The sequence below is a fragment of the Theropithecus gelada genome, chromosome 15, assembly GCF_003255815.1.
Source record: "Theropithecus gelada isolate Dixy chromosome 15, Tgel_1.0, whole genome shotgun sequence".
In the NCBI taxonomy this organism is placed as follows: Eukaryota; Metazoa; Chordata; class Mammalia; order Primates; family Cercopithecidae; genus Theropithecus; species Theropithecus gelada.
This window is the reverse complement of record NC_037683.1, coordinates 105,479,654-105,506,270: the sequence shown is the minus strand read 5'-3', so window position 1 is coordinate 105,506,270 and position 26,617 is coordinate 105,479,654. Positions and strand designations below refer to the sequence as shown.

The 26,617-nt window shown below is 41.5% G+C and overlaps 2 protein-coding genes across 4 annotated transcripts in view; one reads left to right on the top strand and one right to left on the bottom strand.

The window, feature by feature from the left end:
* Positions 1-13,495, bottom strand: part of CENPP (centromere protein P) — a 272,813-nt gene extending 259,318 nt beyond the window's left edge. The window contains exons 1-2 of one of the 3 annotated variants that reach the window (XM_025359993.1): positions 12,853-13,495; positions 5,657-5,838 (exon numbers count right to left, since the gene is read on the bottom strand). In XM_025359993.1, coding sequence (XP_025215778.1) covers positions 5,657-5,838; positions 12,853-12,959 — 289 coding nt within the window. In that variant the 5' untranslated portion in view covers positions 12,960-13,495. The remainder of the gene's footprint in view (positions 1-5,656; positions 5,839-12,852) is intronic. The other 2 variants (XM_025359994.1, XM_025359995.1) reach the window with 2 other exon arrangements.
* The window catches only part of NOL8 (nucleolar protein 8), a 28,223-nt gene continuing 14,972 nt past the window's right edge, over positions 13,367-26,617 (top strand). Inside the window, exons 1-7 of the mRNA XM_025359978.1 lie at positions 13,367-13,641; positions 14,759-14,944; positions 15,466-15,528; positions 17,198-17,276; positions 19,539-19,674; positions 20,204-20,272; positions 22,742-24,619. Coding sequence (XP_025215763.1) covers positions 14,806-14,944; positions 15,466-15,528; positions 17,198-17,276; positions 19,539-19,674; positions 20,204-20,272; positions 22,742-24,619 — 2,364 coding nt within the window. The 5' untranslated portion in view covers positions 13,367-13,641; positions 14,759-14,805. The remainder of the gene's footprint in view (positions 13,642-14,758; positions 14,945-15,465; positions 15,529-17,197; positions 17,277-19,538; positions 19,675-20,203; positions 20,273-22,741; positions 24,620-26,617) is intronic.

The following is a 26,617-nucleotide window of genomic DNA, read 5'->3' as shown; positions in this document are numbered from 1 at the left end:
GATTTGAGAAGCTGGAAATCAGATGGATGAACTAGATAGCACATGCACAAGTGAAAGTGACCTGGTAGAGCCAGGAAAACTGAAACCTAAGCCAGCAAATGAGGAAAACCCAGAAGCAAGTCCATTTACACAGCAGAATACCAGATGGGTTACTATGAATCAGCAGCACCAAGTACCTTTATAGGAGGTGAACCTGGGGCTCAAAATAGGAAGACTGGTTAAAGGTTTGTTCAATAAGCAGTTAGGAAAAAAAGACAGAATGGTACAAACGGACATAATTTGCCTCCTAATTAGATGTACTGGTAAGAACAAAACATCACTTTCATAGTTTTCCTGCCAAAATTGCACAGGAATGTCATTAAGAGGAAAGTATCAGGAAAAAAAGAGATTGAAGAACAATCTATAATACAAGTGGTCTTCAAATATGTCAATGTCGTAAGAGACAGAGAAGATTGACCAGATTAAGACTAAAGAGACATAACAGCTAGATGCAATGCTTAATCATGGATTAGATGTGGAATTGTTTAAATAAATGGCTATGGAAGACTCACTATGGTTAAGATGTCAGTTCTTCCCAACTTTGATCTGTACATTCAATACAATCCAATCAAAATTCCAGCAAGTTACTTTCTGGATATCAACAAAATGATTATCAAGTTTACATGGAATGGCAAAAACTCAGAAGAGCCAGAATAATTTTCAAGAAAAAGAGTTTTTTGTTTTTTTTTTTTGAGATGGATCTTGCTCTGTCGCCCAGGCTGGAGGCAGTGGTGTGATCTCGGCTCACTGAAAGCTCCGCCTCCCGGGTTCACGCCATTCTTCTGCCTCAGCCTCCCCAGTAGCTGGGACTACAGGCGCCCCCCACCTCGCTCGGCTAATTTTTTTGTATTTTTAGTAGAGATGGGGTTTCACCATGTTAGCCAGGATGGTCTTGATCTCCTGACCTCGTGATCTGCCCGTCTCGGCCTCCCAAAGTGCTGGGATTACAGGTGTGAGCCACCGCGCCCGGCCAAAAGAAAGTTTAAGAACTTAAACGACCTGATTTAGAGACTTACTATAAAGCTACAGTAATCAAGAAAGTATGGTATTAGTGAAAGAGTAGACAAATAGGTCAACAGAACAGAAGAGAAAGTCTAGAAATAGACTCACACAGATATAGTCAACTGATCTTTGACAAAGGAGCAAAGGCAGTTCAATGGAGAAAGGATAGTCTTTTCAATAAAAGGTGCTGGAACAACTGAACATCCACATGTGAAAAAAAAAAAAAAATCTAGACACTGACTTTATACCTTTCACAAAAATTAACTCAAAATTTAATACAGTTCTAAATATAAAATACAAAACTAAAACTCCTAGAAGATAATATAGGAGAAAATCTAGATGACCTGGGGCTTTGTCCATAAAAATAAATATGCCAAAAATGTGGTAAAGAAAAAATGCAGATGGAATCCTGGAAGTAATCTACGGCAACCACTTTATTTTGCACATAAGAAATCAGACCCAGAGAGACTTACTAATCTCTCCAGTCTCCAGGCTTTTTTTTTTATGTCCAGGTTTTATTTTTTCTTTATGGAACACTATGCATACATAAATTGCATATAAACATATGTAGTATGATAAATTTTCAGTTTGATGCTTTTTTACTTGAACACACTGATTTTTATTTTATTTTTTACTTTTGAGATGGAGTCTCGTTCTGTTGCCCATGCTGGAGTGTGGTGGCAGCATCTCCGATCACTGCAACCTCTGCCTCCCGAGCAGCTTGGAATACAGACATGCCCCACCATGGCCCGCTAATTTTTGTGTTTTTAGTAGAGACAGACTTCACCATGTTGGCGAGGCTGGTCTCGAACTCCTGACCTCAAGTGATTCACCCGTTTTGGCTTCCCAAAGTGCTGGGACTACAGGCGTGAGCCACCACACCGGTTTTTTAGTTTTTTGTTTTTGTTTTTGTTTTTTAAGACAGGGTCTCACTGTCATCAAGGCTGAAGCGCAGTAGTGCAATCTCAGCTCACTGCAACCTCCACCTCCCAGCTTCAAGCCATTCTCCTGCCTCAGCTACTCGAGCAGCTGGGACTACCGGAACGCACCACCACGCCTAGCTAATTTTTGTATTTTTAGTAGAGACAGGGTTTTACCATGTTAGCCAGGCTGGTCTTAAACTCGTGACCTCAAGTGACCCGCCCACCTCGGCCTCCCAAAGTGCTGGGATTACAGGCGTGAGCCACTGCACCTGGCCTGATTTTTATTTTTAAATAATGAGTAAGGGTGTATTTTTAACAAAGTTTATGGACCACAGAAGAGGATCAGTCCTTCAAAACCATCAATCCATATATCAAGCCCATCCACATGTTTTTAACAACATACATTTAAAGCTCATTAAAAGACAAGAATAAAAACTATAAATTAAAAAACTACTCTCGGCCGGGCACAGTGGCTCACACCTGTAATCCCAGTACTTTGGGAGGCCAAGGCAGGCGGATCACGAGGTCAGGAGATCAAGATCATCCTGGCCAATGTGGTGAAACCCTGTCTCTACTAAAAATGCAAAAATTAGCCAGGCACGGCAGAGTGCGCCTGTAGTCCCCGCTCCGTGGGAGGCGAAGGCAGGAGAACTGCTTGAACCCACGAGGTGGAGGCTGCAGTGAGCTGAGATTGCACCACTGCACTCCAGCCTGGGCGACAGGGCAAGACTCTGTCTCAAAAACAAACAAACAAAAAACCCAAAAAACAACAACAAAAAAACTACTCTCATTACTTTGCAGTAATACTTAATTTTGGACTCCAAATTCCATTACTTAGTTTGTAAACTGACTCTTACAGAATCAAAATGGAGAATTTAAAAGAATCATCATAGGCACTAAAGGAAATTCCAAAAGAAGAGTTCTAAAAATGTTTGGAGAAATAAAAGCATAGCTGCAATAAAGTCTACATTCTTTACACATGATTATTTCTAAGGAAATCAAGATCATTTGATTACCTAGCTTCAGCTACATTCATTAACACACCACAGAAACTGTGTCTGCCCAATTAATAGCTATGGAAAATGATAATGACTTCAAATAGCTCTTTGTCTTTCCAACAGCATTTGGCCAAGTGCCTGGGCCAGACACAGTAATTATCTGATTAATTAAAGATTTGATGGCATCATACGTCACCAAACACATCCACTAAATCAAACTGTTTTGTTCTCAGTTTAATAGATTAAAAAGCCTCAAAATACAGTAGTATTAGAAAAACCATTTTGAATAATATTGTATCACTTCTGTTAGGAACAACTATTCACTTTTGCCTGGCAACTTTTTTACGTGTCATAACAAACATAAAATGTGACATAAGAAAATACAGTCTTTGATGACAAGGCTTTCAAGCATTTTTAACCTGTGAAGCCTAACAGCTGTTTAACTTCTTTATGAAATTATGCAATGCTTGTGAAAAAGAGAAACAGAAATATCAGAAAACACCTACACTACATTGTCACAAGGCTTATTCTGATAGAACCCTTTCACATGCAGATTATACTACATATGCCTATTACTGTCAAGTTTGTATTACTATTTTCCTGTTCAAAATATTTTTCGTAGACTGGGCTCAGTGGCTCACGCCTGTAATCTCAGCACTTTGGGAGGCCAAGGCGGGCAGACCACCTGAGGTCAGGAGTTCGAGACCAGCCTGGCCAACATGGTGAAACCCCATTTCTACCAAAAATATAAAAATTAGCCGGGCATGATGGCACGCACCTACAATCCCAGCTACTCTGAAGGCTGAGGCAGGGGAATCACTTGAACCTGAGAGGTGGAGGCTGCAGGGAACTGAGATTACACCACTGCACTCCAGTCTGGGTGACAATGCAAAACTCCATCTCAAAAAAAACAAAACAAACAAACAAAAAAAACAAAGAAAAAAAGAAAAAAAGAAAAAACAAGATATTTCTCTTCCCATGCCATTACTCTTGCTAAATTACTTCACAATTAATTTCAAGAAATTCCTACAACTACTTAGATTTCTGGCTTTAAAATGGTATTTCTTCTTTATAATTTTTGTGTTTTTCCAAGTTTGCTAAAATAAGCACATATTACTCACAGACAGAAAAAAAAGCATTTCAACTCTTGTGATGTCCCTGTCTGAAATCTCCCATTCAAACCACATTAGCTTTGTCATGACTCTACGCCTACTCTTCGTGCTGCGGCTTTTCAGCTAGTAAAAGTCTTATACCCGGCCTATCCTCATTCTCTATTCTCTCTGCATTCCATCTCTTCCTTTCAAGTAATTTAAGTCTCCAAATTCCATCACTGTTTCTATATGTAATTCAGTCACCCCACAGTGGCTGCCCAAGACCCTCTCCCCTGTCACGAGGGTTATTTTCAGTGGAAAAGTCAGGAAACACACCAAAAATGATTTCTGCTTTTGGGAATGTTATTCTTGACAACCAAAGTTCTTGACATCCAGTTGCACAGCTGCAGTAGCTTCCCTTTATCTCTTAGTGCATCACAGATCTTTGGCAATAAAATCTAGTCACTGGGACCCGAAACTTTCCTTCCGGCAAAAGGTCCAGCTGCTAAAACATTTATCTTGGCAGCTTTCATGTCAGTGCTGAACAACTCCTAAGATGTATAAATTAATGGTGCTGTTGTTTATTCACTTGTTAGTATTTACTTGACTATTAAGGTACTTAATGACAGAAACTGTGTCTGTTCTTCTCCATCAGGAAGGAGAGAAGGTGAAGGTAAAAGAAAAAAAGAAACTCTGTCTGTTCTTTAATATTTACCTCAGGCAGCTTATTTATTTTTATTTTTTTTAAATGGAGTCTTGCTCTGTCCCCCAGGGTGGAGTGCAACAGCACAATCTCGGCTCACTTCAACTTCCACCTCCCAGGGTCAAGTGATTCTCCTGGCTCAGCCTCCCAAGTGGCTTAGATTACAGGTGCCCACCACCACATCTGGCTAATTTTTGCATCTTTAGTAGAGACAGAGTTTCACCATGTTGGCCAGGCTGGTCTCAAACTCCTGACCTTAGGTGATCCACACGCCTCAGCCTCCTAAAAGCTGGGATTACAGGCACGGTCACAGGGCTCGGCCCAGGCAGCTTTTTGAACACCGTGATGTTCAAAAGATATGTGAGTAAACATGTTTACCACAACCATACTTTCAAATACTTACCTTGTAGAATTTTAATTCAATATTATGACAACCACATTTTTTTTTAATTATTATACTTTAAGGTCTAGGGTACATGTGCACAACGTGCAGGTTTGTTACATATGTATACGTGTGCCATGTTGGTGTGCTGCACCCATTAACTCATCATTTACATTAGGTATATCTCCTAATACTATCCCCCACTTCTCCCACCCCATGACAAGCCCCAGTGTGTGATGTTCCCCTTCCTGTGTCCAAGTGATCTCATTGTTCAATTTCCACCTATGAGTGAGAACATGCGGTGTTTGGTTTTCTGTCCTTGCGATAGTTTGCTGAGAATGATGGTTTCCAGCTTCATCCATGTCCCTACAAAGAACATGAACTCATTCTTTTTAATGGCTGCATAGTATTCCATGGTGTATATGTGCCACATTTTCTCAATCCAGTATGACAACCAATTTCTTATGCATAATAAGGAAAGCTTCAATACTATGTCTAGATTTTTAAAAAATGCTTACTCTTTTCTGCCATCTCAGTGCTTGTTAGGTCTTCTGTCTGCCTGGAGTAATTTCTTATATTGATGCCAGTAAGCGTACTTAGAAATGAAAGTTCTGATTCTAAATGTCCAAGCTGATTCTTCAGATCTTTTGAAGACTTCCATCCTTCCGAAGTGAATTGGTGTATGGCTTGAAAAGATTTTCTAAAAGGCAAATAACAAAAACAATCACTCCAATTACTAACATGTGTTTCATCTAATACCCCCATTTTCCTCAAAGCATTCCCATTTTGTCCCTCTTACTCTCTTCCTATTAAGTCCCCTTCCCTCATTAAGAAAAAAAGAAAAAAAGAATTTTCTCAAAACCAGTGTGGTTACTAACACTGCCTTTTTTTTTTTTTTTTTTTTTTTTTAAAAGAGATGGGGTCTCTCGCTGTCACCTGGGCTAGAGTGCAGGGGTGTAATCATAGTGCACTGCAGCCTTGAACTCCCAGGCTCCAAGGATCCTCCTGAGTAGCTGGGACCACAGGTGTGCCACTGTGCCTAGTTAATTTCTTTTTCCTTTTTGTAGAGACAGGGTTTTGCTTTATTACCCAGGCTGGTCTTAAACTCCTGGCTTCAAGCCTCAGCCCCCCAGCATGTTGGATTATAGGCGTGAGCCACCATGCCCAGCCCACAATCTTTAATTTCAACAAAAAACATATGTAACCAAATTATACTTCCAAATTTCCACCTATTAGAAATACTTTTAAAATAAATTATAACAAGAGTACTTTGCAAAATTACAATGTGAGTTCTGACCCATGAAATTCCAGCCTAAATTCCTACCTCTCAAATTATTTTAAAATATATCTTGAAATTAAAAAAATAGGCCGGGCACAGTGGCTCACACCTGTAATCCCAGCACTTTGGGAGGCCGAGGCAGGCGGATCATGAGGTCAGGAGATCGAGACCATCCTGGTTAACATGGTGAAACCCTGTCTCTACTAAAAATACAAAAAATTAGCCAGGTGTGGTGGCGGGTGCCTGTAGTCCCAGCTACTCGGGAGGCTGAGGCAGGAGAACGGCATGAACCCGGGAGGCGGAGCTTGCAGTGAGCAGAGATTGCGCCACTGCACTCCAGCCTGGGTGACAGAGCGAGACTCCATCTCAAAAAAAAAAAAAAAAAAGAAATTAAAAAATAAAATAAATTAGCTAACTTTAATTTCTAAAAGTAAACATCACAGAACATTTTATAGTAAGAAAGAGTTTTTTAGGGAAAAGAAATAGCAAATCTCTTTAAACATCACTATAGCTAGACATTCTTCATTGAGAACACACAAATATATTTTCCTTGAGAACAAGAATGAAATTTTAGTTAGCCTGGTACAGGGGCTCACACCTGTAATCCCAGCACTTTGGGAGGCCAAGGCAGGTGGGTCACTTGAGGTCAGGAATTTGAGACCATCCTGGCCAACATGGTGAAATCTCTTGTCTACTAAAAATGCAAAAAATTAGCCTGTCGTGGTGGCAGGCGCCTGTAATCCCAGCTACCCAGGAGGCTGAGGCAGGAGAATTGCTTGAGTCTGGGAGGCAGAGGTTGCAGTGAGCCAAGATCACACCACTGCACTCCAGCCTAGGCAACAGAGTAAGACTCTGTCTCAGGGGAAAAAAAAAAAAAAAAAACAGAAAAAAATTTAAAAACCTTTTTAAAAAGAAGAAATTTTAGCTAATAATTGTGTTAGATGGTATTTTATTTTTTGTCATCCATTATTTCCTTTAAACACTCTGCTACATTCTACACTATTGACTTTTCCTGCCAGCTTAAAACATCCCTTCCTTAGATTCTTGGGCATAATTTTTTTTTTTTTTTTTTTTTTTTTTTTTTTTTTTTTTTGAGACTGAGTCTGGCTCTGTCGCCCAGGCTGGAGTGCAGTGGCCGGATCTCAGCTCACTGCAAGCTCCGCCTCCCGGGTTCACGCCATTCTCCTGCCTCAGCCTCCCGAGTAGCTGGGACCACAGGCGCCCGCCACTTCGCCCGGCTAGTTTTTGTATTTTTTAGTAGAGACGGGGTTTCACCGTGTTAGCCAGGATGGTCTCGATCTCCTGACCTCGTGATCCGCCCGTCTCGGCCTCCCAAAGTGCTGGGATTACAGGCTTGAGCCACCGCGCCCGGCCTCTTGGGCATAATTATCCCAGTTCTCATTAGATCTTGGGTCGGCTTCTTGTCTCCAACATTAGAGGAAAACCCAAACACTCTTACTTCTGCTGTCCTAAATATGTATTCTTCCATTCTGCAGGAACACTAACTGATTAGCCTTAGCTCCTCTATGCCAGTAACTCTTAAAATATACCTCTAACCATATATCTCTTCTTCCTGCAAGGTAGATCTAGCTTGATATCTCACCAAATGGTTTCTCTTGGAATCTGCTTTTCCTCTAAATTACCCTACATTTGTTAATAATAAAACCTTTCTCTTGGTATGTCAGGCTCCAGACCTTGGAAGTTATCCTTGGCTCCTTCACTTGCCTGACATCTGGACTTACTGCCATCCTTTCTGCTCCTCACATAACTATTCTTCCTTTTGTATTTCTAATTCTACTACATTAGCCAATGCTCTTATGACCTTACACCATCTCTACACAGAATAATCTAATGCTATAGTCTTCACACTGAGAGCCCAATCTGTAAAAATTGTTTCAAATTTTGTTTTAATGCTAATTTAAAATGTTAATGTAAGTATATCCCGTATCATGAAACTACCACAGCCTCTTTTGCATTTGCCATCGTAGACTGATGCCCCCACAAATTACATTAAATATAGAAGTCAGGGAAAAAAGAACAGAGTGGGTGCAGCAACTCACTCCTGTAATCCCAGCACTTTGGGAGGCTGAGGCAGCCCAGGAGTTCGAGACCAGTCTGGAAAACATGGCAAAACCCCATGTCTACCAAAACATACACACACACACACACACAAACAACAAATTATCTGGGCGTAGTGGCAGATGCCATGCCTTCAGTCCCAACTACTTGGCTGGTAGAGGGTCACTAAGGCAGGACGGTTGCTTGAGCATGGGAGGTGGAGGTTGCAGTGAGTCATAATCATGCCGCTGCACTTCAGCCTGGGCAACAGAGTGAGACTCTGTCTCAAAAAAAAAAAACAAAAAAGAAACAGAAAAAAGAACAGAGATAAATTTCCTATATAAATGATGAGCGGCCGGGCATGGTGGTTCACGCCTGTAATCCCAGAACTTTGGGATGCTGAGGTGGGCAGATCACCTGAGGTCAGGAGTTCAAGACTAGCCTGCCCAACATGGCAAAACTCTGACTCTACTAAAAATACAAAAAATTAGCTGGGCGTGGTGGTGGGTGCCTGTAATCCCAGCTACTCGGGAGGCTGAGGCAGGAGACTCTCTTGAACTTGGGAGGTGGAGGTTGCAGTGAGCCAAGATCGCACCACCACACTCCGAAATTCCGTCTCCAAAAAAAAAAAAAAAAGCCATAAATATAAATGAGCTTCTGACAAGTGAACACCAAATGTCACAGCAAGCTATGAATGAAAATTTCAAGGTATTTCCAATAGAGCAAAATGGTAAGAGAACCAAGTCATCATTAAAGGCTGGATCGTTGGCCGGGCGCGGTGGCTCACGCCTGTAATCCCAGCACTTTGGGAGGCCGAGGTGGGCGGATCACAAGGTCAGGAGATCGAGACCATGGTGAAACCCCGTCTCTACTAAAAATACAAAAAATTAGCCGGGCGCGGTGGCAGGTGCCTGTAGTCCCAGCTACTTGGGAGGCTGAGGCAGGAGAATGGCAGGAACCCGGGAGGCGGAGCTTGCAGTGAGCCGAGATCGCGCCACTGCACTCCAGCCAGGGGGACAGAGCAAGACTCCGTCTCAAAAAAATAAAAATAAAAAAAAAAATAAATAAATAAATAAAAAAAAATAAAGGCTGGATATGCAGAACTCAAAAAAGAACCTGCAGTTGTCAGAGTGGCCAGTAGGGAGTTCGTGTTTCATAGGTATGGTGTTTCAGTTTGGGGAGATGAAAAAGTTCTGAAGATGAACAGTGGTGATGGCAGTACAACAATGTGCAAGTGTTTAATGCCATTGAGCTGAACACTTAACAATGGTTAAAACAGTAAATCTTACGTATATTTTGCCACAAAAAGAAAATCTGCATATTCTTATTCATAGCAGCTATTTAGTTTGAGCAAAAAATTTGTGTATTTCAACTAATGATGTTAGTTTGAGCTATTTTGGATTTGTCTGAATTTTATTCACTTTGTGGTTTTATTATTGGTAAGTCGGTCTTCATAGCATAAAAATTTGTCAGAATTAGGAGCTTGCAAGAATTTGTTTTCCTTTAAAATGAATCTATACACAAGTTTAAAGGTCAGTGGTCTACTAAGTGTTAGTTACTATTATGAGGCAAGTACTCTTCTAAATGAACTACATATATTAACTCAATTAGTCCTCACAGCAACCCAAAAACTTGGGTATAATTTTACCACGGAGGAAACTGAAGCACAGAAAGTGGGAGCTCACTTAACCAAGATCACTCAGCCAATAGCAGAGACAGGATTTGAAAGCAGGCAATTTGGCGCCACAGTGTGGACACATGGATATAGCTGAATAATTTAGCTACAATTTTCCTACCTCCAATCCATCCAACCACTTATTATCACTTAAAAAAATAGCTTGGTACACAGATCCCAATCCTCCTCCTCCACTATAGTGAAAAGAAACCTCACGGTTAAATCCAAACACCCTGGACTGACATTTAATGTCTCCCACAATATGGACTCGTCTGACTTTCCAATTTAACCACTGAGAAGTTCCAGATTATATAAATAATTTACTAAGAACTAAAAATAAAATCCTACCCCACCCCCACAATCACCCAAACCGACTCCCTCTTGGTCAAGGGGACCCCAAAGAAACCTTAAAAACTCAACTCTTAACCATGACAGGACGGGAGGTCAGACACACCTCATTATAGCCCTTCCTATTTGGGATACAGACACAACTGACCAGCATTAATGTTAACAGAGATCGTAAGAGTTGCAGAACAGAGTCTGTGGCAATAAGATACCAAATTACAAACAAGACCTAAGGCCATGCCAGGCAAGGATTAAGTCACATACCCCCTACACTTAAAAGAATGAACTATCACTTTGGGAGGCCGAGGCAGGTGGATCACCTGAGGTCGGGAGTTCAAGACCAGCCTGACCAACATGGAGAAACCCCATGTCTACTAAAAATACAAAATTAGCCGGGGTGATGGCGCATGCCTGTAATCCCAGCTACTCGGGAGGCTGAGGCAGGAGAATCGCTTGAAACCGGGAGGCGGAGGTTGCGGTGAGCCAAGATCGTGCCATTGCACTCCAGCCTGGGCAAAAAGAGCAAAATTCTGTCTCCAAAAAAAATGAACTATGTTCTAACTGCCACAATGTTTTTTTTTCTCTAGTGGCTAAACAAGCACTGGCCTCTAGATAAGCAATATTGAAATAATTGCAGTTCATCCACCACCAGATGCTAACTGATTCCCCTGTTCCACAGGCTTTGATAGGACAGGAGAATGATTTCAAAAATTTTTCTTTTGATAAGATCACCAACCATGGACTTGTTCTAACAGGTTTACAAAGCCTGTGTACTTAAGTACCTTTGCTTCCCTCCTTCAACTTTTGACATACAGGGCCTAATTGTAATGCATTTAAATGTTAAGTCAGTTCCCCAAAATGAACATGGAATGTATGTAATATGCATGTTTATTCAGTACATGTGAGCACATCTCCCTTCGTGAATATTCATAGCCCCTCCTATAACCTGTTGTAATGTGTATACATAGCCCACTCATCCATCATAAATCCCTGCCCCAATCCCTCCTCTTCCGAAGTGCGGGCCTTTCTGCTTTGCCTGAGACTATGCTTCCCAGCCTGTCAGGATGGCCACTTTGCAGGCTGCAACCCTTCTTAAGAAACAGTCTCTCAAAATTTGCAGATCTCATGATTTTTCAGTTGACACTACTTTACCATGTGGACTAATGAAATCTTGTGGCTAGTAAAGAAAACACTTTTCCTCAGTTTTTAAACTTCAAAGTGTGCACACAAATCATCTGTTAGGGCAGGGTATCTTTTTTTTAAAATGCAGATTCTGATTCAGTAGGTCAGGATGTCGCTCTAACAAACCGCCAGGTGATGCTGAAGCATCCCATCTGCGGAGCACACCTCAAGTAGCAACGGTCTTTAATACAATGACTCTCACTCGAGGAGGGGCACACCTGTTTCCTCTCCCTTTTACCAGTCACAGCTTCCTCTACTTTCACGACCGCACGCAGACATTTTCTGTAGATCTCCTCCTTCCCATTTTCTACCAATTCTTCTCCAGTTAGCTCAGGAAAAATAAATAAATAAATAAATAAATAAATAAATAAAAAATCTCATTCTCTCTGCACCTGTGTCAAATTAGTCTTGACTCAAAAATTGAAGACAGTTTGTTTTCGCGAGGCTTCCATGTTTGAGATGATGATACATAATTACGGCTGCAGAGCTTTTCTCTCCCTCTCCTTCAACAAAGCAGAAGTGCCCAGACTTTGGGGTTAAATTTTTGGGTTCCTAATCCATCTCTGACAATTCCTTTCTCTGGAACCTTGGACGAGCTACCTAACTCCTCTGAGCCTCAGTATCTTCAAATGTAAAACAAGTATCTTCAACTATAAAACAGGGCCAACAGTAGCACCTACCTTAGAGGAATGTCAAATTCTCCTACAGGCTATATTAACCACTCTTCTTGATATCAACTTACTTTTTTACCGAAGTTATTTTTCAAGGGAATTTTTATGTCATCGTAAACAAAAAGTCAGTATCACTTGCCATGGTTAGCTGACCCATTAAAAACAAATGCCATCAAATCAAACGGAGTTACTAAATCCCAACTAGAGATACCTCTGCTTACTGGAGGCGGAACTATCTAGCTAGGGGCATAGTCAAGACTTTCTCCTTGTCAGTCATCCACACAGACGACTGCGATTAAACGAGCCAATAATCTGCAAGGCGTTTACAGCAGGGCGCCGTACGCGCTGCTCCCAACTCTAGGCCATTGTCATGAAAGGATCAACACCAGTTCATGCCCACATTTTGGGGCTGGGAGTAGGAGGCCGAGTATGTCTGTGGAGATTCACCCGCCTGGCCCGGGAACCCCGGTCAGCGGAGCCTGGGGAACTTGGGGGGTCACGTACTGGACTCTGGACTTCTCTTCCCAGGGCGCCGGTGGGTTCTCACACGCTCGCCGCACCGCCGCGATCTCAGCTTGCAAGACGCGCTCCTCTGCCAGCTCTGCGTCCATGGCGCGTTGCTGACCGGAGCCTGGCAGGCAGCGCCGCTGTCACTCCGACCTGAGCGCTTCACCGGCGCTTCAAGCCTCGCGCGCGCTCCTGGCGCGGACCATCCCGGAGCTCACGCGGAGGGGAGGCGGGAGAGCCCCGCGTGACCCCCGCGGCCCTGTCCGTCCAACTACACGCTCGCCCGAGAGCCTGGGTCCTCGACGTCCCTACACACGTTTCCCTGGCTGTCTAATCACTGCCTATACTTTCTCGGGAGAGCGTGTTCTTTGCTACTCCAAGCCCAAGTGCTCCGCTGCTCACCCCAGCCGGCAGCCTTGGAGCCACCCGGCCGCGTGCGTCACTGAAGAGGCAGGGCTGGGATCACGTGGAGGGGAGTGCCTCTTTATTTTTTTTCCCCCCTACTTCCTCACTTAGGCCTACCTAGTCCAGGAATTGGTACACACAGCGATAGTGTTCAATAGAAACTAGGGGATTTTGGTTTGGGCTTTTTTGCGGTCGTTGAGGGGGAGGTGACGGAGGCGTCAAGGAAGGTGGGAGGAGGAAAGGAAATTAAAAGCTCTTGGGAACTGAATTGTGGTAACGGAACCTTAGGAGGCTGGGTTGCAAATCGAGTAGGAAGGAAGAGAGGATGGTCCGTTGGGACATGTGACCAGAAGTTAAGGGCTGCAGCGGCGCTGGCGTTAGGTGAACGACGTGGTGAGGAGTGGGTTTCAGGCATGAGAATTCACAGGGCCGTTTCCTAGCCTCTCTTCACTTCTCTGGGAATTCTCGGAGAAAGAAGGCTGCGGTGGGTAGGCTGGGGGCGGAGACTGTCAGGAAGAGGTAGGCCGGAGCTCTGCCCAGAATACATGCCATGTGGGGACGCTGGTTGGGAGTCTCGTTTGGAAAGAGTCTCAGCTGTTGGGGAAGGGCAGGGCGAGAGCTGAGCGCCTGCCGGGTGCTAAACGAAATGAGAGATAATTATGATGGGCCCTAGTACCTCTGGAAAAGTTTTCCTGAGTCTCCTGTGATCCAGCAACCTTCATAGTATAGTGTTAAGAATTCCAAGTTCTGAAGTTAGACCTGCATTATAATCCTGGATTCACTAATTTTCGGTATGGCATTGGGAAAGTGACAACCTCTTCTGCTCTTCTGAAAAGTGGGAAACATGCAAACTACTTTGTACAATGCAGGCACGTAGCAAAAACACAAGTCTGTATTCGCTATATCACTTGATCTTTGTGACTGAACCCCACTTTGCAGCACTTTTATTGTGACATTATATTGTGCCATTTGTTTAATTCTTTTGTGACTATGAGGAGCTCCAGGAGCTCCTAGCCTCTGTATTCACTTCTTTGGGTCTTCCCGGAGAAAGAAGGCTGGGGTGAGTAGGTTGGGGGCGGAGACTATTAGGAAGAGGTAGACTAGCTCTTTTTCTCTTTTAGTGCATTACCTGCTACATCCTGTTTCTATCAGCCTTTGTTACAGACAGTAAATGAATGTATGAATGAATCAAGGAAAAACATCTAAAAACGTGAATACATAACATTAAGAGGGATAGAGTAATATTATGGCCATCTGGAGGAAAAAACCTCTAGACCTGTATCTATATGGGTATAGGGTTGCTGTTCCAAAGTACATTCATGAAAAATGTGGATGTAGGTCTTCGGCAAAACCTCCAAGACTAAAATTTGGAAGCAATACAATCGGAAGTGAAATACAGATCCAGGAGACGGATGTGATACAGACGGTTCAGAGGAAGTAGTTGTTTTGTTAGATTTTAGAAGAACTAAGGGAAAGAACTCTTCTTCTCTGTATACAGAAAATTACTTTTCCCACTAGAACACACCACGTATATGACCAGCCTTCATGAAAGTGAACAGAGAAACGAAGCGGCTTTATGTGGGTGGCCTTAGCCAGAACATTTCTGAGGCAGACCTACAAAATCAGTTCAGCAGATTTGGAGAAGTTTCGGATGTGGAGATCATCACACGGAAAGATGACCAAGGTAAATTTATGGTCCTTCACTGGGTAGTTATAGGCAGACATAACTCAGGTTAAGTACTAGAAAATAAAACAACCCCAAGATAAATGTTAGCTCTGAACACCAAAAGTTTTTAGTGATGTTTTGGAGATACAATGTGTGATGTGGAACTTGACCAGAATTCATTTCTGAAATAAGAAAAAATTCTAAATTCTAAACATCTGATTTCAGAAACATATTAACTTCCAGTTTTGAGAGCTAGAATTTTCTAACATTGATTAAGTGTCCCATTAAGTAGACTATCACTAGCATACAATCAAAATGTTTCCTTAACTGACTACTGTACATTTTCTTCTTATTTTTTGGAATATTTTGATAATCATGCTTATTTTTATAGCCAATAAATAAAAAACAAGGTTTATGCTTGAAAGAATAAGTTTTCAAGAACTATTTTTTTTTTTTAATTTAGAAACAACCATTTTTACATTGCTCTCTGGATAAAAATTTAAATAAATTGTGTTTTGGTTTTTGTTTTTTTTTTTTAGGAAACCCACAGAAAGTCTTTGCATATATCAACATCAGTGCAGCAGAAGCAGACCTGAAAAAATGTAAGATCATCATAAATTTTCTATACTATTGGCCAGTTTGTATCACTCTGTAACTTGGAATACCTTTGGTTCTAAGCCTAAACCTCCACAGCCGTTTTTACGTTATCTAGAGGGACAGCAGTTGATCAAGAGAATTCCAGTATCGTTTGACTCAGCAGGTTTAGGTCCATTGCATTTGGCATCAGCGGACATGGTAGCACTTGCTAGTAAGTTTACTTAAAACTGCTATTCTCAAATATTTTGGACAAGGAATCAAACTTTCATAGAAACTGCCTGTTACATATATCCCACTGAATATCATGCCACATTCCCCCTCAGTCTGATCATTTCTTTGGGAGCTAATCCTTGTCACTAAACACTCTTAAGGAGGGAGCTTTACAATACACCCTTGTAAGACCATATCCTTGAAATTGTGAAATCTCTTGTTGATAAGTTTAGTAAAGTCAAGGGCAAACAGTGGCCTTCAATGAAGAACGGGAGATAATCCATACTGCCACTGACACAGTAGCATATTCTAGTTATTTGGAGGCCAAAAAGTGAAAAAAGACACAGAAAATAAGTAAAGGGAACATGCTAATAGAGGAAGAGGGCAATCAGTCTTTCATAATTTCATTTGCAAAAAGATTGCTTTATTCTATTTTTCAGTGAGGAATATATGTGACAAATGTGAAGTTGTGGTTAAGAATACATAACTAGGCTTTGTGACCTGTGGCAGTTATTTAAACTTCTCAGCCCCAGTTTGCTTATGTGATGAATGACAGAAGATAGTGCTTGCCTCATAATATTTCTGTGAGAATTAAATTAAATGATACATTTGCAACACTTTAGGAGGCTAAGGCAGGTGGATCACTTGAGGTCAGGAGTTTGAGACCAGCCTGGCCAACATGGTGAAACCCCATCTTTACTAAAAATACAAAAATTAGCTGGGTTTGGTGGCAGGCACCTGTAATCCCAGCTACTTGGGAGACTGAGGCAGGACAATCATGGGGGAGGCAGAGGTTACAGTGAGCCAAGATTGTGCCACTGCACTCCAGCCTGGGCGACAAAGGGACACTCGGTCTCAAAAATAAACGATACATTCGTACTTAGTATAGTATCTACCACCTACAAAATTCTGTTAATGGTATTATTAAGGAAGCTGACAGCAGATACTCAGAGAAATCAATTACTAGGCCATAGTAATTCAAACAGTTCAGTTACTCACAGTTAATTCATCTACAAGTTCTACAGTGATAATTAGTATGAGGTGGTAAATAAAATTAAGGTGCTGTAGGATTCCAGAGTGTCCTCTGATTCACCTGAAAAGATGATTGTTTTATAGTTATAGGAAATAACAATAAAATATACATTAAATGTCAGTTATTCAGAGGTTCCTGACATTTGTTTATAAACAAATTGCAAATAAATTTTGCTTTACTTTTTACACATTTTGCCTCATTCCAATCTAGTAACACTGTGAGATAGGGAGTGTAAAGACTCTTTTGGTAAGTTGTCAACATGAGACAAGAGCCTAGGCTCCCTCTCTCCAGGTCTCATTTCTTTTCTTCCACTTCCCATGGATCTCTGTGATAAACAAGCCTACTTTACTTGATACTAAATAATTAGAAAAAGCACAAGCTGAAATATTTTTCATTGCCATGTACTTGAGTAGTAATTCTTTACTTTATAGGTATGTCTGTTTTAAATAAAACAAAATGGAAAGGTGGAACATTACAAATTCAACTAGCAAAAGAAAGCTTTTTGCACAGGTAAGTTTTGCTTCACATGGATTTAAACCCTATTTTTTTTAATATTGTAAGTGGTTTTATATATTATTTCAAATTATCAAGTAATATGGTATTATATTCTTAACAAATTCAAACATTATTAGTGGAGCTGAAATCCCTTTCAACTCTGAATCCCTTCACGCCAGACGCCAACAAAAAGGATAATTTCGTGCATTTACGTATGTATATAATAAGCTATGAAAGTATATATGTACTTATTTTCTCTTTGTTAACACACCCTTTTGTGGCAATGTAGAGCTTCTCCCTTTATAACAATTGTTAGTACTATTTCAGAAAATGGTCATACCACAGTGTAGTGGTCCCTTCCCACTCATGACTGTTTCTACTTTTTCATGGTTGTAGATGATCCTGGAGCACGTATCCTATGTATATGCAGGCGTTTCACTAGGTTTATATCAGAAAATGGAGTTGCTGAATGTTAGCATTGTCTGCATTTAAATTTTAGTAGACTTCTGAATTGCTTATGTTGATTTTGACTATTAATGCTGGTGTCATACAAAAATATAAAGAAAATAGGAGATCACTGTATGACAGGCATAAGAGTGATTATGCAAGTGATTTAAGAACAAGACAATGTATTATAAAAGCCGTTAGAGCTTTTAAAATCCTAAAGGTATTTTCAGGAAGAAAAGGTATTGTTAGTTTGGGAGTTTTCAAAATAGGAAACAATTTAAGAATATGCAGATAGAGGCCGGGCACAGTGGCTCATGCCTGTAATCCCAGCACTTTGGGAGGCCAAGGCGGGTGGATCACCTGAGGTCAGGAGTTCAAGACCAGCCTGGGTAATGTGGTGAAACCCCGTCTCTACTAAAAATACAAAAATTAGCCAGGTGTGGTCATGGGCACCTGTAATCCCAGCTACTTGGGAGGCTGAGGCAGGAGAATCACTTGAACCTGGGAGGCAGAGGTTGCATTGAGCCTACATTGTGCCATTGCACTCCAGCCTGGGCAACAGGAGTAAAACTCTTGTCTCCAAACAAAAAAAAAAAGAAAAAGATAGAAGTGACCAGGAGAGTTGATAAGATTGTTCCAGACCAATGAAATGTAACAAGAACAGATATATTCTAAAACAAGTGGCAAGCAGCTACTTTGAGGCATGTTTTGGGGACTGGTCTTATGGAAAAGGTGAAAATTTGATTTTGTTCTTCAGCTGAAGCCTCAGACTGTGAACAGGGTGGTTATATACCTTTCATTCCAGCAGCAGTTGCCAGCCTACTGTGTGCAGGCACTGGGGCCCCATGCTGAGCAGGTTGAACACACAGTGCTGCTGCTTGGAGTATCTGCATGAATATGCCTGAGAAGCATGGGTCTGATGGTTTTTCTGGGACATAAAAGAGACAGAGGCAAAGAGGCCAGTGAGGACTGCTCTGTGCAGTTGTCCAGGCTTGAAGACGGCGGCGGTGATTTGAATCAGAAGAGGTGGCATTCTCTTCATTAGGAGGATACAGATAATCAAGACCTAACAAACTGGGCTCCGAAAGATACCTTCGTCATGGGGAAGAGTGAATGGAGAGAAATAACATAAAGTGTCAAACGTATATAAATTGAAAGGGGGAAATTGAGAGAACTTGCGATCCATGGTCTTGGTCTTCCATAAAGGGGAACTGGGACATCCACTGGAGCAGAGCACAGGTGTGAGCATGCATGTCAGGGATTCAGGAGACTGACTGTAGTGGGTGGGCTAGGAAAAGAACTCTCGTGCTGTGGTGGGACAGCCCTGACAGCACAGCTTCTCACTGCTGTCCAACCCTGTATTGCTCAGTTGCTGGTGGTGAGGGACTGGTCAATAAACTACAGTAGATCGGTGGAAAGGCATGTTGTGCAGCAATCATAGTGATGTTTTCAAAGAATGTATAAGTTGGTAAATGAAGTGTACCCAACTGTGCTTATGATATTTGGATTACATTATAAAATGTGTATATTTACATATAGAACAAAGATGAAGTTAAGCAGACAAAATATTAACAATAGGATGAGGGATACAGAATATGTTTTGTGTTCTTCACGGTTCTGTCTTCCAGTATTCTACAATAAAAACATTGTATGTTCAGATAAGTAGGTAAACTATTATGCTACTAACAAAGCATTTTTGTTTTATTTTGGTTTTTAATACTACAAAGCTGTTTACTTTATAGTGCTCATTTAGGCTCACCTAAAGTGAAATAGCCATTTTACGTGGCTGATTGTTTTGACTCTTTTATTTGTATTTTCTTTTTGATTCAGATTGGCCCAAGAGAGAGAGGAAGCAAAAGCTAAGAAAGAAAAATCAACAACAGATAACACCAACTTGTTAGAAAAGATAGGAGGAGTGGATTTCCATATGAAAGCTGTGCCAGGGACAGAAGTGCCAGGGCATAAGGTGAGTCTCCTCTGTAGCCTGAGCCAATCACATGGTCTTGGGAACCGATGCCTGAGATCATGTGGTCGTGGGTGTCATGTCTAAAACCAGTTCCTCTTTTCCCCTTTCTTGAGGCAATTAACATAAATAGGACTTTGTGATTTTTCAAGGTGCATTTACAACTCTTAGTTAAGCATAGTTCTCTGTCATTTTACAGAGAAAAATCAAAACTCAAGCAGAGGTGGACTTTCAAGGGACATAGGTAGCCAAGAATACAGGCAGGTCCCAAGTTTGCCTGTTTAAATTAGCAGCCTGTGTTTTTTGTAAACCATCCTACATGGTTTACTTTGGGATTGATAGCTGCTCCAAATCTCCCTTTTTTTTTCCTTTCCTCTCACAATTTTTCTCTTTGGTAACTCATTGTCAGAAAAGTAAACCCAACAGTAATCATAGCCCACTGATTTTTTTGTTGTATTTACCTAATATTGTTATTAAATCTTTTCCATTTGTGTCACATATAGTAAATAAATTCTTTTTTTTTTTCTTTTAGAATTGGGTTGTGAGCAAATTTGGAAGAGTCTTACCTGTTCTTCACCTTAAAAATCAACATAAACGTAAAATATCCTTTGACCTGTCAAAGTAATTATTTACCACAGTGATGGGTACTTGTAAAATACCTTTAGCATTTCACTGTCTCTATCAGTAAATCTTTAGGTGTTTGTTTGCATGTTCCCAGTTTCTTGGTACTCACCTACATGTATGAAACAATTAGAGCATGAGAAAATGGATTGAGGTTTTATACAATTAAGTAATTCAAATGATGAGTGCCAAAGAGGCAGGTTGGTTTATTAATGTATTCATATTATCATACATGGATTCAAAGCCATTGCTGAAGGAGCTAAAGAGGTGTGAGAGACCCGGAGACCATCATTAAAGAAGGCTTTAGAATTCAGGTAGGTTGTGAATTAACAGAAGTGATGGGAAGTAGTCCTGGGAGTAGGAATAGTAGATAAAAATACGTGGACAAGCAGGAGGATGGTGGGTTGAGAAATAGTTTGGAGCAGAGTGTGAGCAAATTCTAATACCTATTCAATGAGGTCACATTGTCTAAGACCTTGAAGACTGGTGTCATGGAATTCTGAGCAGTGTGTCTTGATATATTCTTTTTTTCTTTTTTTCTTTTTTTTTTTTTTTTGAGACAGAGTCTTGCTCTTTCCCCCAGGCTGGAGTGCAGTGGCACGATCTTGGCTCACTGCATCCTCTGCCTCCCAGGTTCAAGTAATTCCCCTGCCTCAGCCTCCCAAGTAGCTGGGACTACAGGTGTGTGCCACCATGCCTGGCTAATTTTTTGTATTTTTAGTAGAGATGGGGTTTCACCATGTTGGCCAGGATGGTCTTGATCTCCTGACCTCGTGATCTGCCCACCTTGGCCTCCCAAAATGCTGGGATTACAGGCGTGAGGCACCGCACCCAGCCGTCTTGATGTATTCTTTGGCTTTTAACCTTGGTGTCAGTCAGTAAGGGAAACAGTAGCAGGTGTTTCAAACAGAGGGAATATAGTATATGCAGTTAGTTAAACAAGTGCTGGAGGAGCAAAAGCCAAAGGTCAGATTGCCCACTGATTGACAACTGCAGTAAACCACTACCCCCTTGGGACTAGAGAAGCAAAAACGTGTGTCCTCAGAGCTCTCAGCTACTGTGCCACTGAAGCCACTACCTGAATCCAGGCCCTAGTTGCACTGGACATAGCTGTGACTTCTGCCCTCCCTACAGGTGGCTCAAAGTCAAGAAAGTACTGATTTCTTCTTTTCCACTTTCCAGCTTTCCACCAATGGCAGCTGCTGATGGCAAAGAGGAAAATATTGAAGGACAGTAGAGACAATAGACACTTTTTGCCACACCTCACATATAACTGACACGTATAAGTAGTTACTGAACAAAGGGACTTTCAAGAGTAATCGCTTAAGGTGGGGTGCAGTGGCTCCCACCTGTAATCCCGGCACTTTGGGAGGCCACTGGAGGATCACTTGAGCCCAGGTGTTTGAGACCAGTATAGGCAACATAGTGAGACTCTTAACTCTACAAAAAATATTAATAAAAGAAAATTCAGGCTGGGCCCAGTGACACATGCCTGTGGTCCCTGCTACTGGGGAGGCTGAGTTGGGAGGATCGCTTGAGCCTGGAAGGTTGAAGCTTTATTGAGCCACGATCATGCCATGGCACTCCAGCGTGGGCAGCAGTGAGACCCTGTCTCAAAACAAAAAAGAGTGATAGCTTAAAGCACCTTAATACTTATCTGTTCACATGCTTTAGGGAATCTGCAAATGACAGCCATCATTACAACACATCGATGTTAACTAGAATCTTTCCTGGATAATGTCAACATAGTCCTGGTAAAGATTTATTAGATTTTTTTTTAATTTTTAATTTTTATTTTTAAGACGGGGTCTCACCATGTTGCCCAGGCTGGTGTCGAACTCCTGGGCTTATGTAATCTGCCCACCGCCGCCTCCCAAAGTGCTGGTATTATAGGCGTGAGCCACCGTGCCCAGCCCAGCTTTCTAATAAAGACCAAAAAATGATTGCAGGGAGTGAGTTCATGTGAAGTGGATGTTATTGAGCTAGGAGAATGAGTTAGGATGAGTAAGAACTGGGAAGACAGAAATAGCCAAAAGAGTTTGAGAGTAAGGGACACACATGTGGCCATGTCCTGTGGGTTCTCCTGAACCCAGAACTTTGCTTTACTGTATCAGCTCGATGGATGGATTTCTGTGATTTACAGAAAATAGCCCTGAGACCTGTGTACCTATAATATAATCTGAATAGGTTTGCTATAATACCTATCTACAGTCCGAGTAATTTCTGCCAACTAATAGTGGTGATACTAGACTTTAACTCAGAAAATGTCATAGAAAGCTCAATTTCTTAGACCCTGAAAGGTAACCTAATTAAGCCCTCATTTTCTTTTACAGGAAACTGAAAGGGGGGGTAAATGACTTATTTGAGATTAAGCAGTAATTTTTGTGTCAAAGATTGATAAGTTTTCCTAAAACCAAGTGCTTTAGTTTTGTTTCTTCACTTGCGTAACGTCATAAAATATGATCCCTCAAAATACTGCCACAACCTAAAGAAGATAGGGGAGGATTTCACAAACACCATTCCTATATCCAGCCTGACTTGGGAATTAGAAGGAGGGAATGACCCTATGAGTAAGAAACGGCGAGGAGAGTTCTCTGACTTTCATGGCCCTCCCAAGAAGATGATAAAAGTGCAGAAGGATAAGAGTTCCATTGGGTCTCTGGCCATGAGTACAAGGCCCAGGAGGGTAATAGAGAGACCACCCTTAACACAGCAACAGGCTGCAGAGAAAAGAACTTGTGATTCCATTACTCCTTCTAAATCATCTCCTGTACCTGTTTCTGATACTCAAAAACTTAAAAATCTACCTTTTAAGACTTCTGGCTTGGAAACTGCCAAGAAGAGAAACAGCATTTCTGATGATGATATTGATTCTGAAGATGAATTGAGAATGATGATTACAAAAGAGGAAAACCTACAGAGAACTACACAACCCTCAATAAATGAATCTGAAAATGAACCTTTTGAAGTTGTAAGGGATGATTTCAAATCAGGCATTCACAAACTGCATTCTTTAATAGGTTTAGGTATCAAAACTAATGTCTCTTGCCATGATAGTGATGATGATATTATGAGAAATGATACTGAGTATGACTCAGGAGATACAGATGAAATCATTGCAATGAAAAAAAATGTTGCTAAGGTCAAAAACATAACAGAATTTTCACAAATGGAAAAATCTACAAAGAAAATTTCTTTGAAAAATAGAGAAAACTGTGAGCTTTCTGATCACTGTATTAAACTACAAAAAAGAAAAAGCAATGTAGAGTCAGCCCTTGGTCGTGGATTAAAGTCTCTTAATCGTAAATCTCCCTCTAACTCCAGTAGCAGTGAAGATGCTGATTCTGCATCAGAATTAGCTGACTCTGAAGGAGATGAGGAGTATAATGCCATGATGAAAAACTGCCTTCGTGTGAATCTCACTTTAGCTGATTTGGAACAATTGGCTGGCAGTGATCTGAAGGTTCCAAATGGAGATACGGAGAGTAATGGACCAGAAACCACCACCCGGTGCAAGTTTGACAGAGGCTCCAAAAGCCCCAAGGCTCCCACTTGCCTCCGCAGAGGCCAACAGTGTATTCATCCCGAGGAGATTGTGGCTTCCCTGTTAGAAGGAGAGGAGAACACCTGTGGCAAACAGAAACCAAAGGAAAACAATTTAAAGCCAAAATTCCAGGCTTTCAAGGGAGTAGGCTGTCTATATGAAAAGGAGTCAATGAAAAAATCCTTGAAAGACAATGTTGCCTCTAACAATATTAATAAAGATCAAAATTCCATGAAACATGAGGATCCCAGTATCACATCCATGGAAGATGGGTCCCCATATGTTAATGGCTCATCAGGTGAACTGACTGCATGCCAACATGCAAAGGCGGCGAATGGCCCAAACTATATTCAGCCTCAAAAAAGACAGACCACTTTTGAGAGCCAGGATCGCAAGGCAGTATCCCCTAGAAGTTCTGAAAACAGAAGTACGAATCCTATTTCTGGGCCATTAGAAGGTAACAAGTCCTTAAGTCTTAGTGCAAAGACTCACAACATAGGCTTTGACAAAGACAGCTGCCATAGTACCACAAAGACAGAAGCTTCAGAGGAAGAGAGGTCTGATTCAAGCAGCCTCACATCTCTCAAGAAATCACCAAAGGTCTCTTCCAAGGACACTTGGGAAATCAAAACTGATTTCTCACTTTCTATTAGTAATTCGTCAGATCTGAGTGCTAAAGGTAAGCATGCTGAAGACAATGAGAAGCGTTTGGCAGCCTTGGAAGCGAGGCAAAAAGCAAAAGAAATGCAGAAGAAGCTGGTGCATAATGCTCTGGCAAAGTTGGTGAGTATATTTTCAATGTATGGATTTAACAAGAGCTCACAAAGGCCAGCTTTTCCTTCCCATGAAGTGAGGTGTGCCCCCATAGAGCTGATTGTCCTGGTGTTCACCAGTTTCATGTTTTGGTTCTTGAGTTAACTTGTTCATCTGGTTTATCTGAAATTTTCTTTATAATTTTCTTTCATTTAGAAGCTATACCTGGTATAGTTAAGTAATGTATTCAAATGTGTCTGAATTTACATATAAGTCACTTGTCAAGGGATTTATACCTTGCCAAGTCTTCAAGATTTACTGTAACGGGCTTTTGTTCATTCTTCTAACAATTGTTAAGTACACCTTGATAGTAAGTGCCAGATTTATAGTATGAAGATGATGATCTTGCCTTTCATACAGTTTTTGGCTCATGGCGTGGCATGCTGACAGTCACAGTTCAGTTACACAGGGCCAGGAGGAGATTGTGCCCATGTGCCCTGGCAGCACACAGGAGACGCACCAAGTCAGTTGGGAGCTTCTATAGTCTGAGCTGAGTAGTAGGAAACGATCTGTGGGAATTGGTCAGGCCCAGGTGAAAGGGTGGGAAGGGAGCAGAAAGGCATTCATTCTAGGAAAAAGGAACGTTTATACAAGAGTGAATGTTTTCAGTCAGTGTAACTAAAACTTATGCAGCATGAGGTGGCAAGAAATGAGGCTAGTGGTCTGATTTTGTTCATAAAATGAAAAGAGAGTTAAGAATTTTAAGCAAAGGAGAGAAGATTAAGCAAAGGAGAGAAGAATTTTAATTGTGTCTATTTTGGAACAGTAGTTGACAGACTACACCTCAAAGGCCGTGCAGCCCATGACCTATTTATGTACAGCCTTCAAGCTAAAAATAGTTTTTAAATACAGAACAAAGACCATATGTGGCCTGCAAAGCCTAAAATATTTAGTCTGGGCTTTTACAGAAAAAGTTTGTTAACCTCTGTTTGGGAGAGATCCTTCAGACTACGATGAAAACAAATTGAATGGGTCCATCTGGAACCAAGGAGAGCCTTTGGGGAGGTGGAAAGTCAAAACCATGAGAACAGCAATGGGAATAGATTGATTGAATTGATACCAAAAAGTTTAATTGATAGGACTTGGTGATAACTGGATAGGGATAGAAAGAGGAATTGTAAGTTTCAGTCTTGGGCATATAAACAGGTGGTGATGGCATTCACTAGATAAGGAAAAAGGGCAGGAAGTAGACTTGGCAGGGGAAGGGAGTGATAGGTTTAGACATATTCAGTTTGAGATTGGGTTGTTTTAAGCCGCAATGCTTTTTTTTTTTCTTCCAATATTTATTTTAGGTTCTGGGGGTATAGATGCAGGTTTGTTACATGGTAAGCTGTGTGTCTTGGAAGTTTGGTGTACAGATTATTTTGTTACCCAGATAATCAGCATAGTACCCAATAGGTGGTTTTTCTTTTCTTTTTTTTTTTTTTTTTTTTTTGAGATGGAGTTTCGCTCTTGTTGCCCAGGCTGGAGTGCAATGGTGTGATCTCGGCTCACTGCAATCTCCGCCTCCCAGGTTCAAGCAATTCTCCTGCCTCAGCCTCCTGAGAAGCTGGAATTACAGGCACCTGCCACTACACTCAGCTAATTTTTATATTTGTGGTAGAGATGGGGTTTCACCATGTTGGTCAGACTGGTCTCAAATTCCTGACCTCAGGTGATCCGCCTGTCTTGGCCTCCCAGAGTGTTGGGATTACAGGTGTGAGCCACTGTGCCTGGCCCAATAGGTAACTTTTCAATCCTCACTGTCCTCCCACCCTCCACCCTCAAGTAGACCCCAGTTTTGATTGTCCCCCCCCCTTTTTTTTTTTAAACAGGGTCTCACTCTGTCACCCTGGAGTGCAGTGGTATGATCTCAGCTCACTGCAACCTCCACCTCCCAGGCTCAAGCAATTCTCCCACCTCAGCCTGCTGAGTAGCTGGGACTACAGTCATGTGCCACCATGCCCAGCTAATTTTTGTATTTTTGTA